Genomic DNA, 23276 nt, shown 5'->3' with positions numbered 1-23276 from the left:
GCTTCACCTCATGGTTATAAAATTATTGCGCTTTTTTAATGTCTTTCCAGCTATTTCTTTATTCTTAGGTCACTATAGTGAGTCCATTTGATTCACTACACTGAAAACAATCTAGAATTAAGTAGAAATGTCTTATATTTATTGTATTTACCCTTAATTTGAGCAGGTAGATAAGATGATTTGCCAATGGAATGAGTATTTTTACTAAGATAGGATAATCAGATAATATGCACTTGAAATAAGACAATGCAGTTTTTTTTGTATTATTAATTTAAATCAAAATTTTCTCTTTCCTTTGGCAAACCATCTCACTTACCTCCTTAATTCAAGACAAAATGCACTTAATTTAAGAAAAAATTAATTATTTTCATTTTGATGCAGCTAATATTAACAAGGTGAACATGCCATTTTTTCCATGACTTAAACTAGTGTCAGATTTTTTTTTTATTTGTAATATTTGTTAATAAAATTTGTAGAAAAGCTGTCAATAATGGAGCATATTTTTAGATGATTTTTTCAGATATAATATTTGTTCTTGTCTGGTTTAAATAGTAGGAATACAATAATTGAATCAGATTGATTGTGATTAGTGGATTATTGAGATAATCCAATAATCTGATAATTGAAACATAACCCAAATTAAAGGAACAAAGAAGCTAAAACAGCATTTGTTGAAATAAAAACATACAACATAACTAAATATATATATATATATATATATATATATATATATATATATATATATATATATATATATATATAAATACTTTTTACATCAGCAATGCATTTAAAAATTGCATTAAAGGTGTTTTTTTTCTATAAATGTTCACTAACAATAAACATATACTTTTTTTATGTAGATTAAACCAAAAAAAAATCCCATAGATTAATTTATCAATAAAGTCATTCATAGTCTTCTCGAATAGTGAGCTTCATTCGATTATTAAAGTGCTTGTTTCTTTCAATAAAAATGTTTGATACTTTAAACTTTCTACCGTTTATTATTCTAGATTTTTTTCAGGAGATTTAAAGGATCAGCTTTGATGATCCATTTTTAAAATGAAGCCCATCAGGAGCTCAAATATTTCTGTTTGGCTTCATGCCTCTTCAATCTGAACCATGCAGCGCCTCTGATTCCTGAATCTGAAATCCATTATGACTGAAATTAGCTTCGGATTAAAGGCGACAGTTTGACCTCTGACCCCTGCAATTATAGTCTGGAGAAGAATCAAACCATCTGGCAGAAACAAAACCCCCCGAGGCTTCAATAGACATCATTTAACAGCCAGACAGGGATATAAATGAAAAGCCTTATCTGAACCACACACACCCTACCAACACACACACACACACACACACCCCCCCACACACACCCTACCAACATGCACACGTATGCAGCGCGTTTCCTGTGCTGAGTTGATTTCATATAGACCTTAAACATCAAATATAATGAAAAGATTCAAGATAATTTATTTTTTTTTATCATTAAGACTTGTTTGATTTTTTCCAGGACATATAATGAATCAATCTGCTTAATGTTCCTTCAGCACCAAAAAAAAAAAATCTGTAGGTTCACCTAAATCTCCTGTATTCACTTCAGAAAAACTTCTTAGGAACCTAATCTATCTTATAAAAATCACATAAATCTAAATATTTTGATGAAGTTCATTTGTCTGATTAAAACATTAACATTAAATAAAAACCTTCAAGTTCAGAATTTTCTTTAAGTCCAAAATTTTCTTTGAAAATATTTTTGTTAGTTTTCTGATGTTTCATTCTAATTTTAAATGCATGTTTTCTTACATATTTTGATCACAAATTATCTGAATTAACAGAAATAATAGCATTAAAACCTTAATTTATTTGGAATTGAGCTCTTGAAATTTCACTAAAAACATTAACTGGAATAAATTAAATGTTTAATGCCATTTTTATTTTGTTTACTGTAAATCTCTAACCTGACTCCGCCAGATGGAATTGCTCCGCATATCCATCTGCAAACCCTCTGTTGAAGTGATTTTGGGAAGGGGGGAAAATACTGGTTAGCTGATTGGCCTATGTTGGTGATAGACGGGCCAAATAAACCAATCAGATCAACGAAGCATATGACGTACTAACAGAGCGACGACGAAGAGGAGCCAATTGATAGATCAAACTCTTGCCGAAACCAGTCGGGAGAAGAGCAAAAACATCTTTTCCTCTGAGAAAAGCCTCCAGAGCAGTGTTTTGCTCTTCTTTCAGTGAAGAAATACTCTGTAATTCTGATAAAACTTGCTCGATAGCCACGCTAACGCTAGTTTCATCGGCTGAAGCCGCCATGTTCTTTAGACTGAACTGTCGCGCTTCTCGTTGCGTCACACCTCAACCCGCCTCAAAGCCAACACTGATTGGACGTTCGTTTGGTGAACTGCTCCAAATTTTCTTTAACGGAAAGTAGCCAGACTGATCTGCGAGTGAAACCTTGAAAGCTCGTGAGACCATCCTGATCTCACCAGGCTAAGAAAATTCCACCTTAATAGCAACCTAGCATATGAGCAAAACGGTGGAGAGCGCATCCAGAGGATTGAAATGTTGACCTACATTCAAGGTTCCTACAGCATAAGGCAAGTTAAATTCAAGACTTTTTAAGACTTTTTAATGCCACTTGAAATAAAAATTTAAGACCAAATTTACAAGAAACACAAGAAAAACCTGCTTGCGACAACTTTACCCAAAGGTTTATTTTAACATAAACCACTGCACTAATGTTTCAAATTTTGAAAAGCTTCCCATACAGGAAGAAAGCTAAAAACACACAAATGACAGATATATTTTAACAATTATTTAACTGAATTCACAAACTTTGTTTTAGCAGGGAACAAAACAAATCAGTTTTAAAGCCCCAACATAACCAGTGCTAAGTCTTTTTTGCAGCTATTTTTCTTTGTATGGTTTTCTTAGTATGTTTGATTTGGTGATAAGTGGAGGCGTTGCAGAGACAAGGGTGGAACTAAACTGAGAAATACCGGCTGTTTCTCCGTAACTCCATTTTGACGCTTTGTGTTTCGTGCTTCGCATGTGTGACTCCACTGCCTTAATTCCCATCGTTCTGAGCTTGAATCGCTTCCTGCACTACAGTAAATCCACTGAGCCTCATGTCTGTTCCCTGGTTTTAGCCATGGAGAAAACTCTTGGCTGGAGACAATTTTGGTTACTTGATCATATTTTCCAGACAAAAAGTTAATGGAGCCTCTCCCAAATGTCCCGGCCACTTTTATTATTTCGCTATCGGGACGGAACCAAATATGGCGAGCCGTTATTTTTTTTAAATAAAAAAAATGTTTTCAATTTTAATGTTTTATTGAGATTACAAAAATAAATCGTAATAAAAATAATCCTATTTATGATGTTTTAAAAAATAAGACCTACAAAAGACAAATTTAAGACATTTTAATACCAATTAAGGCCTTACAGTAGTTTTATTTTGAAGAATTCAATGCCTTTTGAGACTTTTTAAGGACCCGCGGGAACCCTGTACATATTATTTTGGCCGAAATAAAGTTTTCATGCAAACAGCATTATGAAAATATAAGTTACTCCTTCACTAGACATGTTCCCCCTATAGCTGACGCTAATTTGCTGTTGCAGTACATACTGTATGTAAGTACAAGGTGCGGTTCCAGCTGGACTAGAGGTAGAGACAGGTGTGCTACACATCTTGATTTGGTCTACAGAGAATATCAGTGGTGTATAGTAACCATGTACAAATACTTCATTACCTTACATTTAAAAAATAAACTCATTATGCTTCATTTAAGCTAATTTTCGTTATGGCCTGCTGGTATTTAAACCATCAAAATAATTTGTTTCATCCAGACAATTTCTTTGTGGTTGGACTCGGTGCTGCCCCCACTTGTTGTTCACCACATACCAAAATAAATATTTTTAATATAATATATAATTTTAATATAATATAATATAATATTTTTTATATTTTTCAAGATGATGAAAAGTTTAATTTGGCACTGTTACAATTAGCTATAAAATTAAGAAATTAGTCAAGTTATCATTTTTACTTTTATATTTTAAGCAGTTATAAAAATGCTACTTTTGATACACTTTAATTGAGTAAAATGCTTAGGTTGATCCTCTTAACTTCTACAAAATTGTTTTTGAACAGTAGGATTTATACTTCTACTACAGTAATAAACATGAATACTTTTTACACCTCTGTTAGTAATTATATATAATTTTAATGTTTTTTTAAGGGTTGACACGTTTTATAGTTATTTAGGGATTCAGAGGCTGAAATATCAGAGAATTCCTGTTTTTAAGCATACTGTAGTCATGTCAAGTAAAATCTATTTATTGGATTTAACAAGCAGGCAATTTAAAAAGGTAAATGTAAATAATTTAGTACAGAGGATGTCTGACAGCCCCTTAGCACAATACTGAAGAAAAACAGAAAAATTTTCTTACCTGAAGACATGCAGCCAGAATGTCTTGTGAATGTCGATTTTTCTGCACAAAAGTACTTTTTGGGAAAAAGTGAGACCAAAACAACAATTCCAGCTACCAGTTTAGTTATTTGGGAACATTACCACATGCATATTTAACATCAGCATTTTTTTTTAAAGCAGTAAGGCTCCTAATTCACTCTGCAGTAAACTGAATTACTTGCCTAAACCTAAATATAATCAGCCAGAACCGCATGGTTCAAGGAATGAGGGGACTTTCCAAACAGGTGTGCATGCTGCCTTCAGGGACACCTATGACACCGGCATGTCTCTCTATAGTAGCACTAAACCACGACTATAAAATCAGAATAATCCAACTTACCACGCTGGATTTTTTTTTTCTTAATTTAAAGTTACATACCTAATAGTTTTAAAAGTAATTGAGCAACACAAGAGAACATTTATTGTGATATAACATCAGACACAACAGAAAACAGTGTTTTACTGCAGTTTTGTTTTTTTAATTCAACTCTGTGTATTGATGGTAACTTAGAAGCAGCAAAAAAAAACATCTAATCTATTTAATTAGGCATCAATTATGATATTAGAAGCACATTAAGAAACACTGAATCTAATGCTACATTAATATGGAGGACCAACTTTGCCATATTTAAAAATAAATACAGAAATAAATGCTAAAGTGCAGGTAGAAATGTAAAAAAGGGCAGGCAGAAATAAATAGCGGCGAAGAAATCACTAGTGTAAAAAAATACAAAAGAAGAATAAAACAGACAAAAATAAATACTTAAAAATATAATAAAAAAAATAAAGTTGAAGATTATAAAGGACAAAAAAATTTATAAACAACCTTAAACAGAGGGGGTGGACTCCGATTTTAAAAACCTACAGTGCAGCAATTGAGTTGATCCCTTCCGCTATCATCGCAGCCCCACCCCCTGTACAGCAGAATGGAGGACCTTGTCTATTTAGTCAGGCCAACAATTCCATTTAACAACCCCCCTTTTCAGACACTTAGATGGGTATGGGGGTTTGCAGGCTAACAAAAGAAGACAAACGAACCCCATTCCAAAGGGGTTTCCATGTTTTCAAAACAAAAACAAGGCTATGTTGGGCTACTGTATAAAACCTCCAACTCAACGCTATCCACGACATTTTGAATTGAAAAAGCTTCCTGGATGGGAAACGTCTTCAAACTTGGAAACAAAGTCCAGTAGAATGTTATTAATTTGTTTTGTTTTGAATGACTACTATAAATCTTAGTATTTTTCAAACAAATACAAATACAAACAAACAGAAATCATATAAATATTGGTCTTCAAAGTACAAATGTTTATCCTGCTGGTTATTATACAATAAAGTCTTAATAATTTATCTGATTTTCATGTCAAGCTGAAAATGATCTGGATCAGAGGAAGCACTGATTGCCTGGTTTTGTAGATTCCTCTGGATTTCAGAAAACCAGATAAATCACCGTCTAAAGATTTTTTTTATAATTAACACTTTTAAATCATGTGGTTGCAGTCTTATTACCATTGGCACAAAAAAAAAAAGACTCCAGATAAATTTGCATATGTAATAAAAACAAACTTGGTTGTAGAAAGGTAATGATGTTTGGTCACTAATTGACCAGAGCTCCACCTGTGGTTAAAATCCACTCCCTGGAAAACGAAACAAACTTCTCACCAAAAGAACTCTGTACATCACTAAATGTGCTCCCCCTGGTTTACTGAGTGATCAAAAACAGTTACTTACCCTATAAGGTAGAAGTCTTCGAAGTTTTCCAGGCCAAGGACCCCCGAACTGATGGCTAGGTGGAGCCCCTTATCAAATTGTATTATATCAAATTGGTCTTTTAGTCACTCTATTACACATGGAGTAACGTAACTGAAGTAATTTCTCCCTGGGATTATTAAAGTATTTCTGATTCCTGGTTGATGGGACAGGTGTTGTGAATGAAACGGTGCCCAGCTTGAAAGAGCTCCTGTGTGTCGCTGAATGTGAGCATTGATGACTGAAAGACATCTTCTGCCTCCATTTATCTGTTTACTACAGTCTGTTGAATTCATGTTAATGTGGATTTAAAGACATTTCAATTAGTGGAAAAAATTGCAGGGGGAAATAAAAGGGGAAAAAAAGTCTTATCAACCAAAACTTTCACGACCTCCGTGGACCTCCTAGGGGTTGGGGACCCCCTGTTGAAGACCTCTGCTATAGGGGGTTAAGAGAGTCAGCTGTGTGTCCCGTTTCATTCCCAGGGTAGATATGATCTTCCTCCATTTGTTGAAAAATGCCAGAATATTGATGCTCATCTTATTCCGTCTCTTTCAGTAAAACAGTGAATTTTTGTTACGGAGTTTGAGGTGCACTTTTGACTTTTCTTTTGATCCCCTCACATTTACCAATAAGCTAGGGTTCACTTCATATCTTTTTCTCTTTTTTTCCAGCTTTTGTCATTACACTGTGAAAATTACAGTGCAACGAAATGAACTCTCTGCATTGAACCCATCCCCTTGGAGAGCAGTGGGCTGCCATTGTGCGGCGCCCAGGGAGCAGTATGGGAGTTAAGGGTCTTTGCTCAGTGACCCAACATGGCAGTCTGTGGGAGTGGGGCTTGATTCTAGAACCTCTGGGATCCACGCTAACCACTCGGCCGCCACTCTCCATATTATACAGGTTACATAGGAACAAGGAGCAGGCTTGTACAGTGGGGAGTGGCCCAGGAGCAAAGGGGAACAGCATGGGTAATCAGCTACTCCACTTTCTATAGCAAGAAAATATTTTGCAGTTTATTGGTGTTTAACAGCACCTAATCATTTACAGAAATATGCAGATGTAAAAAAAATAAATTACAAAAAACATTTTTCAATTTAAAAAACAAAATGTTTTCATTTCATAATGAAACAGACACATTTCATTAGAAATAAAGATTAAAGAAAGACAACATAAATACTTTAAAAAACGTCAGATGTACAAAAAGGCTTTAATATGAAGCAGCAGCTCTGGATTTGGATCCAAAACAGCTTTTGTCAAATAGAAAAAAATCATTTACAGCTCAGCCTAAACTGTACAGAGAATATTTACAACACAGCGACGTATAAATTATCACAAAATTAAGAATCCAAAGCTCAACATTAGGCTGGTGTCACTTGTCTCTTTTTTTATCATCTGAGTAAATGGTAAATACCATTAACATATAAGTCACCAGAAAATGAATGAAAATCAAAGCTTTCTGGGATCCAGTACAACTTTACTTGGTTTCCTGCTACAGTATAACATTGATGAGTTTGCTTTAGATTTTCATTAACATGTCTGACTTGAAGCATTTTTTATCCTTCCTGAATAAAAAAATAAATAAAATATCCTGAAATAAAAGAAATGCTAAAGTATTTTCCAGTTTTTGTTTGAGACAAAATAGATCTGTCTTCTAATTCTGGTTTATATGCTTATCAAACATGATGTTTGTGATGTTTCTATAAAGTGCATATATCATAATATTAATAAGGAAAACAAATAAACATGAATAAATAATTAATTGCAGTCATTTTATTGTTGTTAGATCACAAAGGTCCTGCTCTACGGCCAAAACTCAGTGAATTAATTTTAATAATTTGGTCTTTAAAGTCCTAAATATTAGCAAATAATTACCCTTAATATATTTTTACAGAATCAGTGCCCTTTTCTGACAAAACTATATAAATATTTGTAAATAAATAATTTTTAATGGAAACCACTCAAAGATATAATTCAATATTTCACAACAGATACTCTGAACTTTTTATTATCATTATGATTATTACTTTATGAGCTTAAGCTTGTTTTTTTAAGGACTAAATAAATTTCTTCCAACAGGAAGTGAAACTTGCTTTTTAAATTTTTAAATTGAAGCTAAAGCCAATTAATTTAACAGATAAACATGGTTTAGTTTTTTTATTGATTAAAAAAATAAATAAATAAATTTCTGTGTTGAATCCAATCAGAACTTCAGCGCCAAGGTTTAAAATATGAACTTAAGGGTATGCTGGAGGATGTTCTTTTTATGGGTGGATCATGAAAATAAGTGGTCCTCCTAATTGTCAATCTCTCTGGTGATATGTTTATGTAAGGCCGTCCTACATGATCATCCCCATTTTTACTTACCAGTGGTGAGTCTGACATAGTGGTAAAAATGCATTTTTGGAAAGTTAGCTTCTATGTGTGATGCTCATGAAATGTAAGGTCACATCTTATGTAATTTTGTTTTATTTTGGAAAATTATATTTATGTGGAAGAAATGTGTTGTGGTTAAAAAGCTTAAAAATTGTCTCTTTCTTTGAACAAAGTACTTATGCAATGTTACCAGCAGGGGGCAGTGTGACGAGTTGTTTCCCATCTTGGGCGCCTCTTTAGAGCGAAATCTTTTTTTACTTCCTCATTCTTCTGAGCAAAGCTGTTCTAAACAGAAACAACCGCTCGCCTGGCTCTCCAGGAACCTTATTTGTGTGCAGGTACTCTGCCTTGGACCTGTTACATATTTAAGTAATGCAAATATGTAACAGGCAGGGGGTGCTGCTGGGCCGCTGACTGGACCGGACCGGGCATTTGAACCGAGCCATCAGCTCCGGGGCTGGTCCGGCTCCAGAGCCAGCCGGAGATGGAACGACCAAACTTGACCCGGTCGGGTTCGGTTGTTCTTCCAGCGAGAATACCCACTGGTTCCCCTCTGTCCGCCGGAGTTCCCGGACCAGCCCCTAGAGCTCACAGCTCAGTTCTGTAGCACTTTAGTCGACCAAAGCCGCAGTCGATTTGGAAATTCCCCCCGGCCATTTTTTTTTAGGTATGATAATTAGGACATGTCCGGGAAAAAGAGGACGTCTCGTCACCCTAGCATGCACGAGGAGAAATGGGCGACGGGTACAGAGTTGTGCATGTGCATATTTTTTTAAAGTAAGGAGGGCGTGTCTTTTCAAAAATTCGCGAAAATCCTCCACTGTACCTGAACAAAACCAAATTATTGGATGAGAAACTACCAAAACTACCAAAGCTGAAGATCCATAAGAATGTTGAGTAAAATGTTTAATGTGGGGCTACAGTGGCGTTGGATGGAGTTTGCCCGGCAATTGGAGGGTTGTCGGTTCAAGGCCTGGCTCCGCCTTTCAGTGTTGTACTGTGCTTGGGCCAGACACTTCACATGCATTGCCTACTGATGGTGGTCAGAGCGAGTGGTGGCGCGAGTGTACGGCAGCCTCGCTTCTGGCAGTGAGCCCCAAGGCAGCTGTGGCTACGATGTAGCTCACCACCATCAGTGCAAGCTACATCGTAGTGAATGACTGAATTGTGAATAACTGTAAAGCCCTCTGGTCAAGTCCTCTGATTTGAAAAAGCGCTATAAGTAAATGCCATTTACCAATGTATTTCTAATCGTTTCTCCTGGCCAATAAAACCTGATGCTTTTTCTATCTGTCGATTTTTTTTTGTTTAAATCCGCTCTCAACTTCATATGAAGCTAATTTCAAGAAAATAAAAAAAAAAAATAAAAAAAAATAAACCAGTCGTGGGAAAATTCTGAGCATTTAGGACCACGTTGAGGTCCAACATTTGGAAACATCTGATGGTTTCTGTTCAAACCAATTGGAGGAATTCTCCAGAGTCCGTGGTGCAACCAGTCAGCAGGGATGCAGAAACCCTAAAAACATGAAGGTGTTGTAGCTGGACCTGTTAGAAGGTCGAAGTCACTTCCACCACCAGGGCTTCAGACTCATGTCAGCAGGTTTATGTTGTCTGTGTGGATCTCCAGCACCGAGTCGTAGAAGCAGTCCTCGTTAATCATGGAGGTCATGCTCTGAACGCTGAAGTCTCTCCCCACAAGGCTGCTAAAGTCCATTCCTTCCACGCCAGGAGCCCGTCGAAGACTACAGCTACGACTCTTCTCATCATCCCCGGGATGCGGCGTTACTTGAGCCTCGTCGGAAAAGTTGAGTCTCTGCAGCTGAGCCTCTAGCTCTCCCGTCAGGGAGCAAAGCCTTGGTCTCATCTCAGAGGACCCTTCGTGGCTTGGCAGCAGAGGCTCCGAGCAGGTTTCTCCCAGGATGCCGTTTGGTCTGCAGCTCTTTTCTGGAGCTGTTATCTGGAGGTCTGAGCGGCCTTGCCGGTGCCTCCTCCTCCAGGTGCTGCTTCTCTCGACGGTAGACTGCTTGCTTCCCCTCAGAGAGCCACCAGGAGCTCGGTCTTTGAGGAGGGGGCTCAAAGCTCGTAGCAAAGCAGCTTTGGTCTCCAAATTACTGGAACACAAGCAGCATAGTCTCTGTTAACCCCTTAGTTCTCATTTCTTCATTAGAGGTACAAATTCATGTTATATGCCTAAACAAAAAAAAGACCTAAACCCAGTGACCATGATAAAATAAGGCTAAAGAATCTAATACCCCATTTACACTACCCTTGAAAAACCGTGCCGAGTCCGGTCCGAGCTCAGTAACTGAGATAACTTATCGTGTGTAAATGGAAAGCAAACTAAACTGAACCCAGCTAGACACAACAGGACCGAGCTAACTGCAGACCAGTTTTCCCCTGGCTCGGTTCTCTGGTAACAAGAGCGCATGAGCAGAACGCGTCATCTCCGTCTGGCTGCGCACTCCATTCCAGTAGTTGGCGGTAATGCCCCTCTGGAAGTTGCTTGCCAACCAACACAAAACAGAAGAAGAAGAACAACTATAAACAACAATAAACATCCATGAAAGGTTACTGTCTTCGCCTGACCCTCCACAACACCGAAGTACAGCAATAATAATCAAGCATAACTTTCTGAATGTGACGGGCGCCGCCATTTTAATTTGCTTGATTCCCTCCTTCTAAGTCTTCTTCTTCTTCTTGTGTTTTATGGCGGTTTGCAAACAACTTTTGGTGCATTCCCGCCACCAACTGCTTGATTTCCTCCTTCAATACTGGCAGTAATACCGCAGATCATCACTAGGGGGCGAGGAACCGAGATAGCGTGATGTGTAAACGGTCGTCAGAACCGAACTCGGCCTGGTTAACTGATCCGAGCTCGGACCGGTCGCGGCATGGATCGGTTTTTCAAGAGTAGTGTAAATGGGGTATAAGTGTACAAATGGTCCTTTTTTTAGCCTAAAGGGAACCCCAGCACCGTGAGAAACAAGCTGACATAAAAAGACTTGCCGCCATCTACTGGCAGTATCACTGAACTACCAGAACGCTAGAAGGTGGCCTTTAACGCAACTACTAAAACTTCCTAACAGTGTCAATCGTCCTGTAAAGCCGGGCATACACTGTATGATTTTTTTTTTGCCCTTTTCGGGTCGATTCTCCAGTCGTGCGAGTATTTTTCTATCTGGCCGAGCTGTAAAATTTTAAACCCTGCAGTTTCATCATACATTTTGAGCTACAGCTGCGTGCAACGATTGAAAATATCGCACAGTGTATGTCCGGCTTAATGCCTCGAGCAAAACTGACAGCTCTGAGGATAGGACTTAAAAGCATTGCTAACAGCAGTAGCACTATTAGCTAGAACATAAGCTAATGTGTCTATCAACTTCACAGCGACATCAGAATCCTTTCCTAGCTTTAGCTCCAGATTTACTATACTCCAACATTAAGACAGTTTTCCTATCAGAATTCGAGCCTGTATCGCTCTTGGAATCAAAAATCTCATGCTTTTTATCATTTGCTGGTAAGTTCAGCCTTATTGCGTGAGTTTAATGAAACTGTAAAGTTTGACAAAACCTTTTTTTGGGCTCGATAACTTCTAAAGGACCACAACCATCAACTTCCTTTAACGAGACACAGAAGCCTGAATTTGCTCCAAACTGTCTGAGTCTAATATAGACTCAGACAGACAAAAAATCTAAGTTATACAAGTTTCTAGAATCTTAATTAATCTGTTATTACAACATAATAACATGGTTGATCTACTTGATACCAGAGCCAGAGGTTGAGATTTGTCAATATTCCCTAACACTGCTGGTTCCGGCGTTCTCCCTACCTGTTACACAGCTGAAAGACCGTCTCAGGTCGACCCTCCACCTCCGACCTGCAGTGAACCAGCTCCCACACACACGGATCCTCTGAGCCTGTAAACAAAACACACACATTCAACCAAGCAGTTCTGGTTACATGAACACAATGCGCTCCGGCGGCTCACTGACCCGGGATGTTTGCCGGTCGGATATGAAGAGCCGAAACTGGGATTAACCAGCGGAACCTGAAGGGGTCTAGATCTGCTGAACGGGAGCTCGTCTGTTACAGAAAAAAAATTATAGATGTGAAGGTTTTCTGCGTTTGGCTTAGAATAAAAACAACAAAATTACAGAATGAAAGGAGACCAACCATCCTTTTCTTCAGCTTGTTCTCCCGATGGACCAGGATGACGGCTCGTTTGAACACTGAGGAAAACAGCAGAGGAGTTACTCTACAGCCGGAGCATTTAAATGTGTGAAAGAGTTCTATTTATAGATAGTCTAAATGAAGGGATTCTGAACTCACCAAACAACGTTAGCTGAGGCTCCTTCCTCAGACGTCGCAGACATGGCATAGGGTTCAACCAGACCACTGAGGAGTGGACCAGAAACTCTCCCATGGAGATCTCCGTTACCTGTGGAGACAGAGAGGATGCTGTGATGGTTCACCTTCCAGGAGGTCTGATGGCTTCTTGAACACTGGACCTTTAGGCTGTGTACCTGTTTGTCAGCTCCACTGTGCTCCGCTACCAGCTGGTCAAACACACAGCCGTAATCCTCGTAGATCTTCTGCATCTCATTGATGTGGCTCGCTACCTTCTCCATCGCTTTCAGCGCCTCTGAATGGACAACAGAAGAAATACAGGCGATGAGAAGATGTGATTTTGATCTGTGTTACCTGCGAGGGGAGTCTGTTACCTGTGAGGAGTGTGTGTAAATTATGAGGTGAGTGTGTGTTACTTGTGAGGTGTGTGTGTTACCTCTGAGGTAAGTGTGTTACTTGCAATGTGTGTGCTACCTGTGAGGTGAGTCTGTTACCTGTGATGTGTTTGTGTGTGTTACATGTGAGGTGTGTTAGTTACCTTTAAGGTGAGTGTGTGTTACCTGTGAGGCATGTGTGTTACCTGTGAGGTGTGTGTGTTACCTTTGAGGTGTGTGTGTTACCTTTGAGGTGTGTGTGTTACCTGTGAGGTTAGTCTGTTACCTGTGAGGTGTGTGTTACCTGCGAGGTTAGTCTGTTACCTGTGAGGTGTGTTAGTTACCTTTAAGGTGAGTGTGTGTTACCTGTGAGGCATGTGTGTTACCTGTGAGGTGTGTGTGTTACCTGTGAGGTGTGTGTGTTACCTGTGAGGTTAGTCTGTTACCTGTGAGGTGTGTGTTACCTGTGTGGTGATTGTGTGTTACTTGTGAGGTTTGTTACTTGTGAGGTGTGTGTGTGTGTTTTACCTGGTGTGTGTTACTTTTGAGGGGTGCATATTTTTATTTTTGGGAGTTTGCTGTGAGGTGTGTGTATTACCTATGAGGTATGTGTCTTACCTGCGAGGTCAGTATGTTACTTGTGAGGTCAGAGTGTTACTTGTGAGGGGAGTGTGTTTCCTGCTAGGCGTGTGTGTTACCTGTAAAGTCAGTGTGTTAACTGTGAGGTGAGTGTGTTCATGCGAGGAGAGTGTGTTACCTATAAAGTCAGTGTGTTACATGTGAGTGTGTTACCTGTGAGGCAACTGTGTTCATGCGAGGAGAGTGTGTTACCTGTAAAGTCAGTGTGTTTCTTGTCAGGTGAGTGTGTTACTTGTGAGGTGAGTGTGTTTCCTGCAAGGCATGTTTGTTACCTGTAAAGTCAGTGTGTTACTTGTGAGTGTGTTACCTGTGAGGCAAGTGTGTTCATGCGAGGAGAGTGTGTTACCTGTAAAGTCAGTGTGTTACCTGTTAGGTGAGTGTGTTTCATGTGAGGTGAGTGTGTTCATGCGAGGAGAGTGTGTTACCTGTAAAGTCAGTGTGTTACTTGTTAGGTGAGTGTGTTTCATGTGAGGGGAGTGTGTTACCTGTAAAGTCAGTGTGTTACCTGTTAGGTGAGTGTGTTTCATGTGAGGTGAGTGTGTTACCTGTAAAGTCAGTGTGTTACCTGTTAAGTGAGTGTGCTACCTGTGAGGCAAGTGTGTTCATGCGAGGAGAGTGTGTTACCTGTAAAGTCAGTGTGTTACTTGTTAGGTGAGTGTGTTTCATGTGAGGTGAGTGTGTTACCTGTAAAGTCAGTGTGTTACCTGTTAGGTGAGTGTGTTTCCTGCAAGGCGTGTGTGTTACCTGTAAAGTCAGTGTGTTACTTGTGAGTGTGTTACCTGTGAGCCAAGTGTGTTCATGCGAGGAGAGTGTGTTACCTGTAAAGTCAGTGTGTTACCTGTGAGGCAAGTGTGTTACCTGTTAGGTGAGTGTGTTACCTGTGAGGCAAGTGTGTTCATGCGAGGAGAGTGTGTTACCTGTAAAGTCAGTGTGTTACCTGTTAGGTGAGTGTGTTTCCTGCGAGGCGTGTGTGTTACCAGTAAAGTCAGTATGTTACTTTGGAGGGGAGTGTTTTACCTGTTAGGTGTGTGTGTTCAGGGCTCTCAGTATCAGTCAGGGACACCAGCTCTTTCAGCAGCAATGGGTACTTCAGGACTCTCTGAACCGGTTTTATCAGGTATGACTCCAGGGAAGACGAGTGCTGATTGGTGGGATTCCTTGTTTCCAGGAAGTGCTTGAAGGCTGCATCTGTTTTGGCTGAATCCCAGAAGGATTTGTTAGATTTCTGCATCTTTGATGTTTAAACAGATCAACTACCATTCTGACCCCCCCTCTGACTGTTATAATTGTATAAAATAAAAAAAAGTGCATGTCTAGATGAGTGGAGGTCACCTCTTTCCAGAACTTTCTGGACTTTGATATGGTTGGCACAGAAGCCGCTGTACAGCTTAAAGTGGTCGGCGTAATAGAGGAAAGATCCACCCAATGAGAAGAGGAGCATCTAAACGACAGTAAATTAAAATCAAATGATATTGATCAGCTAAAAAGTTTGTTTTAAATAAAAAAAATCAAGGAGGAAATAAAAACTTTTTATCTAACCTTGAACTGTTCTGGAGTTTCCAAACTGCTGAGGTCCGGACAGGCAGCGATTCTTTCCTCCAGTGTTTGGAGAAAAACTCTCTGGAAGTCCAACATCTCTGGCAGGCTACCAAACAATGCCTCCATCTGTGGGAGAAACCAGACTTTCAGAATCAGAAGCACAAGCTGACGCCTCACAAAAGCTCTGATTGGTCGGTTCTCACCTCGTCTTTACTGAGGAAAGTCTCGCTCTGCAGCGGCGTCAAGTAGATGTCGAACAGGCAAACCAGATCCTGACAGCAAAACAAAGTCAACAAGGAAACAAGAGTCATGTTCAAGTTGAACAATACATGAGTAACCATGACGATGACAGAAGTAAAGGTTAATGTCTTTAAATTTGCAGAGATTTCTTAATTTCTTATAAATTAGGTTAGAAATGAATTTAAGTAAAAGAGATACATAATTAATAAGAAAAATAAAAAAAACGAGTAACATGAGTAAAATTGTAATACGAAAAGAAATGTGTCAAACTGAGTTTAATTTATTACTAAAACCTAATTAACCTAAAATCCATCAAAGGTTGGATTCCCACCTTGACGTAGGATTTCTCCGTGTCGACCAGTTCCTGGATGACTTTCCGCAGGCGCTGACACACGCTGAGGTGGCCGGGGCTCGGTGGCTGCACACTGCCCTCCCTGCTGTACGGGTTTTTGGGGACGTCGACGTCTGACCTTCTGCTCTCTGGGAAGGTCTGGTACAGAGAGAAGACCCGATCCGTGTTCTGAAAGAACAGAACGGATATTACCAACTCCACCTGGAACCAGAACACTTCTTCCTGCCCATTCTACTTCTGCTTCTGTTCAAACCAGCATGGCTGCTGGTCGCAATGGTTCTGACACTGAGCAGAGAAGAGCGAAGAAAAACGTTTGAACCAGAACCAACCGGCTGCTGAGTTAGGATCTAAATCCACCTGCTGATTCATACATCACACTGCAAACATATTTTAATCTAAATAAGTCATTTTTTCTTAAAATAAGTGCATTTATCCTTGAAGTGAGGAATAGGAAAATAAGAAAAAACTGTTGCATTGTCTTATTTCAAGTGCATATGATCTAATTAGGGCTGGACAGTCGGTAGCACTGCTGCCCTGGAGAAAGAAGGTTTTGGGTTTGATTCCAAGCCAGGGGACTTTCTGCATGTTCTTCCTCTATATGTGCAACTTCCCTCCAGCTTCCTCCCACAGTCCAAAAAACATGAATGTTAGGTTATTTGGCTTCTCTAAATTCTCCTTAGAAGTGAGTGTGTGAGTGAATGTCCTATTTGTCCTTTTGTTGCTGTTGTCGTCTCGCCCGTAGAGATGAGTAGAGTTATTTCAAGAGTAAAAATGCTCATTTCATTGGCAAATGATTTTATTTATCTGCTAAAATTAAGGGTGATTAAAATTTAGAAATTTTTACTTATTTCTGTTTCATTTTTGCGGTGCAGAATCCTCTTAAACTGAACCAACCATTACACTGGAAAAACAATCTAGAAATAAGTCAAAATTTTTGAAATTACATGCATTCACCCTTAATTTGAGTAGGTAAGAGAGGTAGTTTGCCAATGGAATGAATGCTTTTACTCTTAAAATAAGATTTTTAGATAAAATGCACTTGAAATAAGACAATGCGATTGTGTTTTCTTATTTTAAATGTAATTTGTCTTGTTCCATTGGCAAAGTGGATCTTTTTCCTCCTCAATCCAAGAAAAAATGCACTTATTTTAAGAAATAATAATCTAGATTTAGATTTTTTCCAGTGCTAACTGCAGAAACAATCTAGAAATAGGTTAAGTTAAATTATGTGTATTAACCTTTAATATGAGTAGGTAATTGAGATAGTTTGCCAATGGAATGAATATTTCTATTCTTCAAAAAGGTTAATTAGATAATATGCACTTGAAATAAGACAATGCAACAATTTTTTCTTATTTTAAATATATATTGTCTTGTTCCATTGGCAGAGTTTCCACTTACCTCCTCAATTAAAGAAAATGCACCTATTTAAAAAAAAAAATACTTACAGTGCATACACTGCAAAAAAATGAAATCTAAGTAAGTTTATTTTTCTTTAAATAAGAGCATTTCTTTCTTGAATTAAGCAGTTAAGTGATACACTTTGCCAATGGAATAAGGCAATTTACATCTAAAAGAAGAAAAACAATTGCATTGTCTTATTCCAAGTGGATATTATCTAATTATCTCATTTTAAGAGTAAAAATACTAATTCCATTGGCAAATCTTATTATTTACTTGCTTGAATTATGCTAAATACACAAATTTTAAGACATTTTTACTCGTTTCTAGATCGTTTTTGCAATGTAACGGACTGTCAGTCGACCCCCCACACTGGAAAAATGATCTAGAAATAAGTAAAAATTTCTTAAATTCAGTGTATTTAATTTGAGTAGGTAAATGAGATAGTTTGCCAATGGAATGATTATTTTCACTCTTAACATGAGATAATTAGATAATATGCTCTTAAAATAAGACAAGGTAATTGGTTTTTCTTATTTTAGATGTAAATTGTCTTTTTCCTTTGGCAAAATGTCTGTTTTACTTCCTCAATCCAAGAGCAAATGCAATTATTTTGAGAAAAAATAACTTATCTATTTCATTTTTTTTTTAGTGCAGTCACCCTGCAGCCAGAGATTTATTTTAATAACTAAGGACAGACTAACTTCCAGGAAAGGAGCCTTCCTCAGATCACCCGTGACTTTTTGAGAAATTCTGATTCTGGGTCTTAACTAAGAAATATTCCTTAATCTGGTGTCTAAGACCCGCAGCTCAGACAGGAAAAGTCAGAGGAAGGTCTCCGTCACACAGAAACAAAAATCAAACTGAACTTTAAACATAAACGCTCATTAAAGGCTGAAGGAAAATCTCCAGAACAAACAACACAGATGCTCAGAACAATGTAGATCTGTCTGGAACAAAAACCGGAGGTCGCTCATCTCACGCTGTCAGGGAAGCCAAATGTGCTCAGAGAGTTTGATTTTACCCACAGATGATTTACAGTAAGTAAAGAAAAGACATTAAATCAAATAATAAAGTTCTTTATGACTGCATTTCTGCGCTGAACAGATCCTAATTGCCTTGTTTTGGTATCATCTGGGCAGAGAATTTTCTCCCACAGTTTTGCTGCATCTTTTTTCTCGCCTTTCTTTCATCAAGGCTAGATGCATGAAGTTACACTGCAAAAATTATCTAAAAATAAGTAAAAATGTCTTAAATTAAGTGTATTTACCCTTGATTTGAATAGGTAAATTTGATAATTTGCCAATGGAATGAATATTTCTACCCTTAAAATAAGATAATTAGATAATATGCATTTGAAATAAGACAATGCAAGTGTGTTTTCTTATTTTTAAATCTAAATTGTCTTGTTCCATTGGCAAAATGTCTCTCTAATCTCCTCAATTTAAGAACAAATGCACTTATTTTAAGAAAAACTGACTTATCTAGATTTTGATTTTTTTCCAGTGTAGGACTATCAGCAGGTTGTATACTGAAGGTAAACTGTGTCAGTGGACTTCATTTAAGAGCATATTTTAAAGAGGAAACTGGACTTTGTTTCTGAGTTAGAAGACGTTTCCCATTCAGGAAGCTTTTTTAATTCAAATATCACAAATAGCGTCGAGTTCGAGGTTTTGTACAGTAACCAAACAAAGCCTTGTTTTTATTTAGAAAACATGCAAATTGAAACAGAAGAACGGGTCCACCCCCTTTGGAATGGGGGTGGTTTAGCTTCTTTTGTTAGCCTGCTATGCCTCGTACCTGTCTATTTTAAAGGTTCTGAACCAAATGATATCAGATATTAACAAAATTGCCAGAGAATGTTTAATTTTTCCACCTAACTAGGAGTTAATGTTGATGGAAGGTCAGCAGTTAGATCTGCCAGAGGATCAACAGCAGAAACCCTTTGACACAAAGGGGGGCGGCGTCTCTCCCCGCTTTAAGGGGGCAATCAGTCCGATCTAAAGAGATCAACCAATCAAAGAGGATCCATCATGTTTTACCAGCAGAGCGAAGCCGTCTGGAGGTCGTTGGCAGCCCAGACAGCAGGCTACCTCTTCCAGCAGCTCCACCAGTCTGCTTCCTTCGCCCTCCTCCAGGATGTCTGCGTCCTCCTCCAGCGGCAGCACCCAGCACAGGGCGCCCATGGTGAGGGTCAGGGGTCGCCTCCGGGGTCTGTTACTGCTGCTGGTAGCTGAGGAAGAGGAGGAGCTGCTCCATACATCCACCGCCTTCTAAAGGGGGATTAGTCTGCTCCAACTCCACAAACACTCCTGATGGCGTAAACCCAGATTACCAGGCTGGCCGCTGGTCATGTGACACATACTGGTGTGTGTTAGGATGGGGGGGGGTGAATCAGGTAAGTTTAAAGAGCAAGAGAGGAAGGAGGCGGTTTTTTCTTAGAGAGATGCTTCATTTTAGACAAGAGGCTTTGAATATTTTGATGTCTGTGAGACGTTAACGCTCTAAATGACCAACCGGTTATTTTTACCTGTAATCTATTAGCGTCTTGATTTTAACTATGGGAATTAATAAGATTTATTTAGGCTGCCTTCTATCAGCCGTCCTTTTCAGGATTCCTGGTTCTGGTTTGGAGACCAGAGGATTTCATCCCTGCTTTCTGCAGATGAGATGGTTCTGCTGGTCTGAGGACATGGTTCTGGTTCTGGACCGGAAAAGGGTGTTTTTACCCCTTAAGCCTCAAGGGCAGGAGTTCAAGTATCCAGAATGGAGCGGGAGACTGACGGATGAATCAAAAAAAGTTTTTTTTTGGAAACTTTTTTGAAGAAACAAAGTACTGAAAAATGAACGCAGTCACATTCTAGTTCTGCTAATGAAACACAGGAGAGTTTTCCTTCTGATTCTGATGGAGGCAAACCTGTGTTTTCTCTTTCTTTGAGTATTTTACTCTTAAAATAAGATATTTAGATAATATTGAAATAAGAATGCAATCCTTTTTTCTTATTTTAAATGTAAATTGTCTTGTTCCTTATTTTAAGAAAAGATGATTTATCTAGATTTTAATTTTTTACAGTGCAGAGGTCTAATAAAACTCATGTATCAAATACAATACGCTTGGCAAAACCTCAACACTGAAGTCCTCAGACATTTTTCTTTCGTTGTTTCTTTCTTTGCACAGGTAAACAGCACATTTCTTCTTCTACGCTTGCATTATCGGCAGAGCAGACGCTGAATGCGCACTTTCATCTGGTTTGGTCTGTTGCGGTTTCCGTAGACTCGTGAACTCGCAGGCACGCGCTTTTAGGAAATCCTATACACTACTGTTTATGCTCTAAAAACATTCTAAATGACTTCGATTCGAGTAAATTCTGGATGCTACCCACTCAGGACACTTGGAATACATTGGACGAGCAGTATGGAGGAATATTGACACGTTTTTTGTGGACTTTTATGGACCTTTCTGTCTCGGGCGCCATAGACCTCCATTATTTGAATGTCAGCAGACAGCAAGAAGCCTCCCAGATCTCCAGATGCATTTGAGATATCAAAAAAGTACTCCAGAGTGTTGTTCAGCATGGGGGTGAGTAGAAAATGAAGGCTAATCATGTTTTGGGTGTACTATTCCTTTAATTTGAGTAGTTAAATAAGTTGATTTACCAACTGAATTAGTATTTTTACTCTTAAAATAAGATACTTAGATGCGTTTGCAATAAGACAATGCTATCCTTTTTCTTATTTTAAATGTAAATTGTTTTGTTCATTATTTTAAGAAAATATGATTTATCTAGATTTTAATTCTTTGCAATGCAGAGGTCTAATAAAACTCATGTATCAAATACAATACGCTTGGCTTTAAAAGGTTAAAACATTAAAACCACATCCAACTGTCCTGTTAGAGTCGTCTGCAGCCTAGGAGCCAAACTGTTCATGTCTCAGAGTCAAACTGAAGCTCACCTGCTCAGGTGATTCCTGTGTCTGCGACGTTTCAGCACCAGCAGGGGGCGGGGCATCTGTGACACAATTAGGAGGATTAAGGATCCAAATTTTTTAAAATTAAATCTCAATGATTGTGAAAGAAAAATAAAAAGGTTCTGCATTTTGTTATTCTAAAAAACAAATAAAGAAAAATAAAAAGAGCTCTAAATGATGACATCACACAGGTAACAAAAACGATTACATTTTATCCATAAATTCATTCAAATAAAATGAGCCTTCATGATTGAAATGACACTTTCTCGCAAATATGAGAAGCTAAGAAAGATTAAACATCATCAGCATTTAGGTTATTTGATTTATTTTTGATTTCTCCTGTTTGACTTTACTGCTGGATCTTCATTTGCACTGCATAACTCTAGAAATAGGTAAAACATTTCTTAAATTAACTGTATTTAGCCTTAATTTTAGCAGGTAAATAAGAGGATTTGCCAATGGATGGAGTATTTCTACCACTAAAATAAAATAATTACATAATATGAACATGAAATAAGACAAAGCAATTTTTTCTTTCTTATTTTAAATGTAAATTGTCCTGTTCCATTGGCAAAGTGTCTCACTAACCTCATTTCAAGAAAAAAATTCACTTATTTTAAGAAAAAAAAATATCTTTATTTAGATTTCCATTTTTGCAGTGTGGTTCTGAGGTCCAGTTATCTAAATAAAAGTTTATTTTGAAGTTTTAATCTCTAATATGGACTATTGTGGCTCATCCAACAGAGTTTGACCTCACTGTAATAATAATCTTATTAGTAGCTCTTGGATTGACTGGATTCTGTTCTGTTTAAGCGTATTCTCTCTGCGCCCTGTAGGTGCCAGTATGAGACTCTGCCTTGAATTTAAGGTTCTGATCCAGCTACTGTGGTACCTGCGGTCCAGTTGTGCGGTTCGGTGGGAACCGACTGTTTGACCCAGAGGTCTGTGGGGTCATTGGGGTCAGGCCAAACGACGGTGGGCTCCTCGAGGTCTGGTGGCTCGTCTCTGCTCAGCACCAGCTGGAGGTTCTGGTGTTTGAAGAGGGTTTGGAGGAGGTCCAGGTCCAGTCCAGAGACCACCGACCCGTTCACTGCCAGGACCTCGTCTCCGGCCTGGAGGCCTAATGGGACGTAGGAACAGACTTTTCTCATTTTCAAATAAAGAAAAAAATATAAAAATGACCTGGTAAAACTTTTTTTTACTAAACAATTTTATGATTTTCTTCATATTATTGGATGCAGCTCTTTTTTGGAATATTTCAATGACTTACAGGGTTCAGAATTAAGAGCTTTTTGTTGGTTTAAGCTAATTTTATATCATAAATAAAGAACAACAAAAGAAATCAGTTGAAAACAATTAATTGTAGTTTGGCTTTGAATAAAGGAGCTCCTAAAAAGTAGATGAATGGATGGATGCTGGAATGGATGGTTAAATAAATGATAAACTGATGGAATGTTTAAACAAATAAAGTCTGAAAAAATCACTTATTTTTCTATTGTATCCTTTTTAAGCTATGATTAGAAAAATACTTGAATTTAAAATCCAATATTCCAGTAATAATTGGCTGTTTTTCTTTCTTTTCTTTTTTTTTTAACAGTATAAGCTTCAGTTTTTCACTTTTAACATTAATAAGAAGCTTAAAAAAATAAAGTCGTGCAAGTTAAACGCTGAAAACACGATAAATGGCGCCCTCTGCTGGAGACACTCCAAACCACAAACAACCAGAAAACCTAAACTGATGGAATGTTTAAACAAATACAGTCTGAACAAAATCATTTCTTTTTCTATTTTCTCCCTTTTAAGCTATGACCT

The 23276-nt window shown here is 38.2% G+C and overlaps 1 protein-coding gene across 1 annotated transcript in view; it reads right to left on the bottom strand.

Annotated features, from left to right (window-relative positions):
• Positions 1 to 7617: 7617 nt before the first annotated feature.
• The window catches only part of LOC119789412 (T-lymphoma invasion and metastasis-inducing protein 2), a 75998-nt gene continuing 60339 nt past the window's right edge, over positions 7618 to 23276 (bottom strand). Inside the window, exons 13-25 of the mRNA XM_038294289.1 lie at positions 22357 to 22584; positions 21450 to 21505; positions 16074 to 16262; positions 15706 to 15774; positions 15503 to 15628; positions 15296 to 15404; positions 14981 to 15160; positions 13127 to 13245; positions 12933 to 13041; positions 12777 to 12832; positions 12596 to 12686; positions 12433 to 12520; positions 7618 to 10714 (exon numbers count right to left, since the gene is read on the bottom strand). Coding sequence (XP_038150217.1) covers positions 10192 to 10714; positions 12433 to 12520; positions 12596 to 12686; positions 12777 to 12832; positions 12933 to 13041; positions 13127 to 13245; positions 14981 to 15160; positions 15296 to 15404; positions 15503 to 15628; positions 15706 to 15774; positions 16074 to 16262; positions 21450 to 21505; positions 22357 to 22584 — 1943 coding nt within the window. The 3' untranslated portion in view covers positions 7618 to 10191. The remainder of the gene's footprint in view (positions 10715 to 12432; positions 12521 to 12595; positions 12687 to 12776; positions 12833 to 12932; positions 13042 to 13126; positions 13246 to 14980; positions 15161 to 15295; positions 15405 to 15502; positions 15629 to 15705; positions 15775 to 16073; positions 16263 to 21449; positions 21506 to 22356; positions 22585 to 23276) is intronic.

This window comes from Cyprinodon tularosa, unplaced genomic scaffold (genome assembly GCF_016077235.1).
Source record: "Cyprinodon tularosa strain WSP-4 unplaced genomic scaffold, ASM1607723v1 ctg338, whole genome shotgun sequence".
Taxonomy (NCBI): domain Eukaryota; kingdom Metazoa; phylum Chordata; class Actinopteri; order Cyprinodontiformes; family Cyprinodontidae; genus Cyprinodon; species Cyprinodon tularosa.
This window is presented reverse-complemented; position numbering and strand designations above follow the sequence as displayed.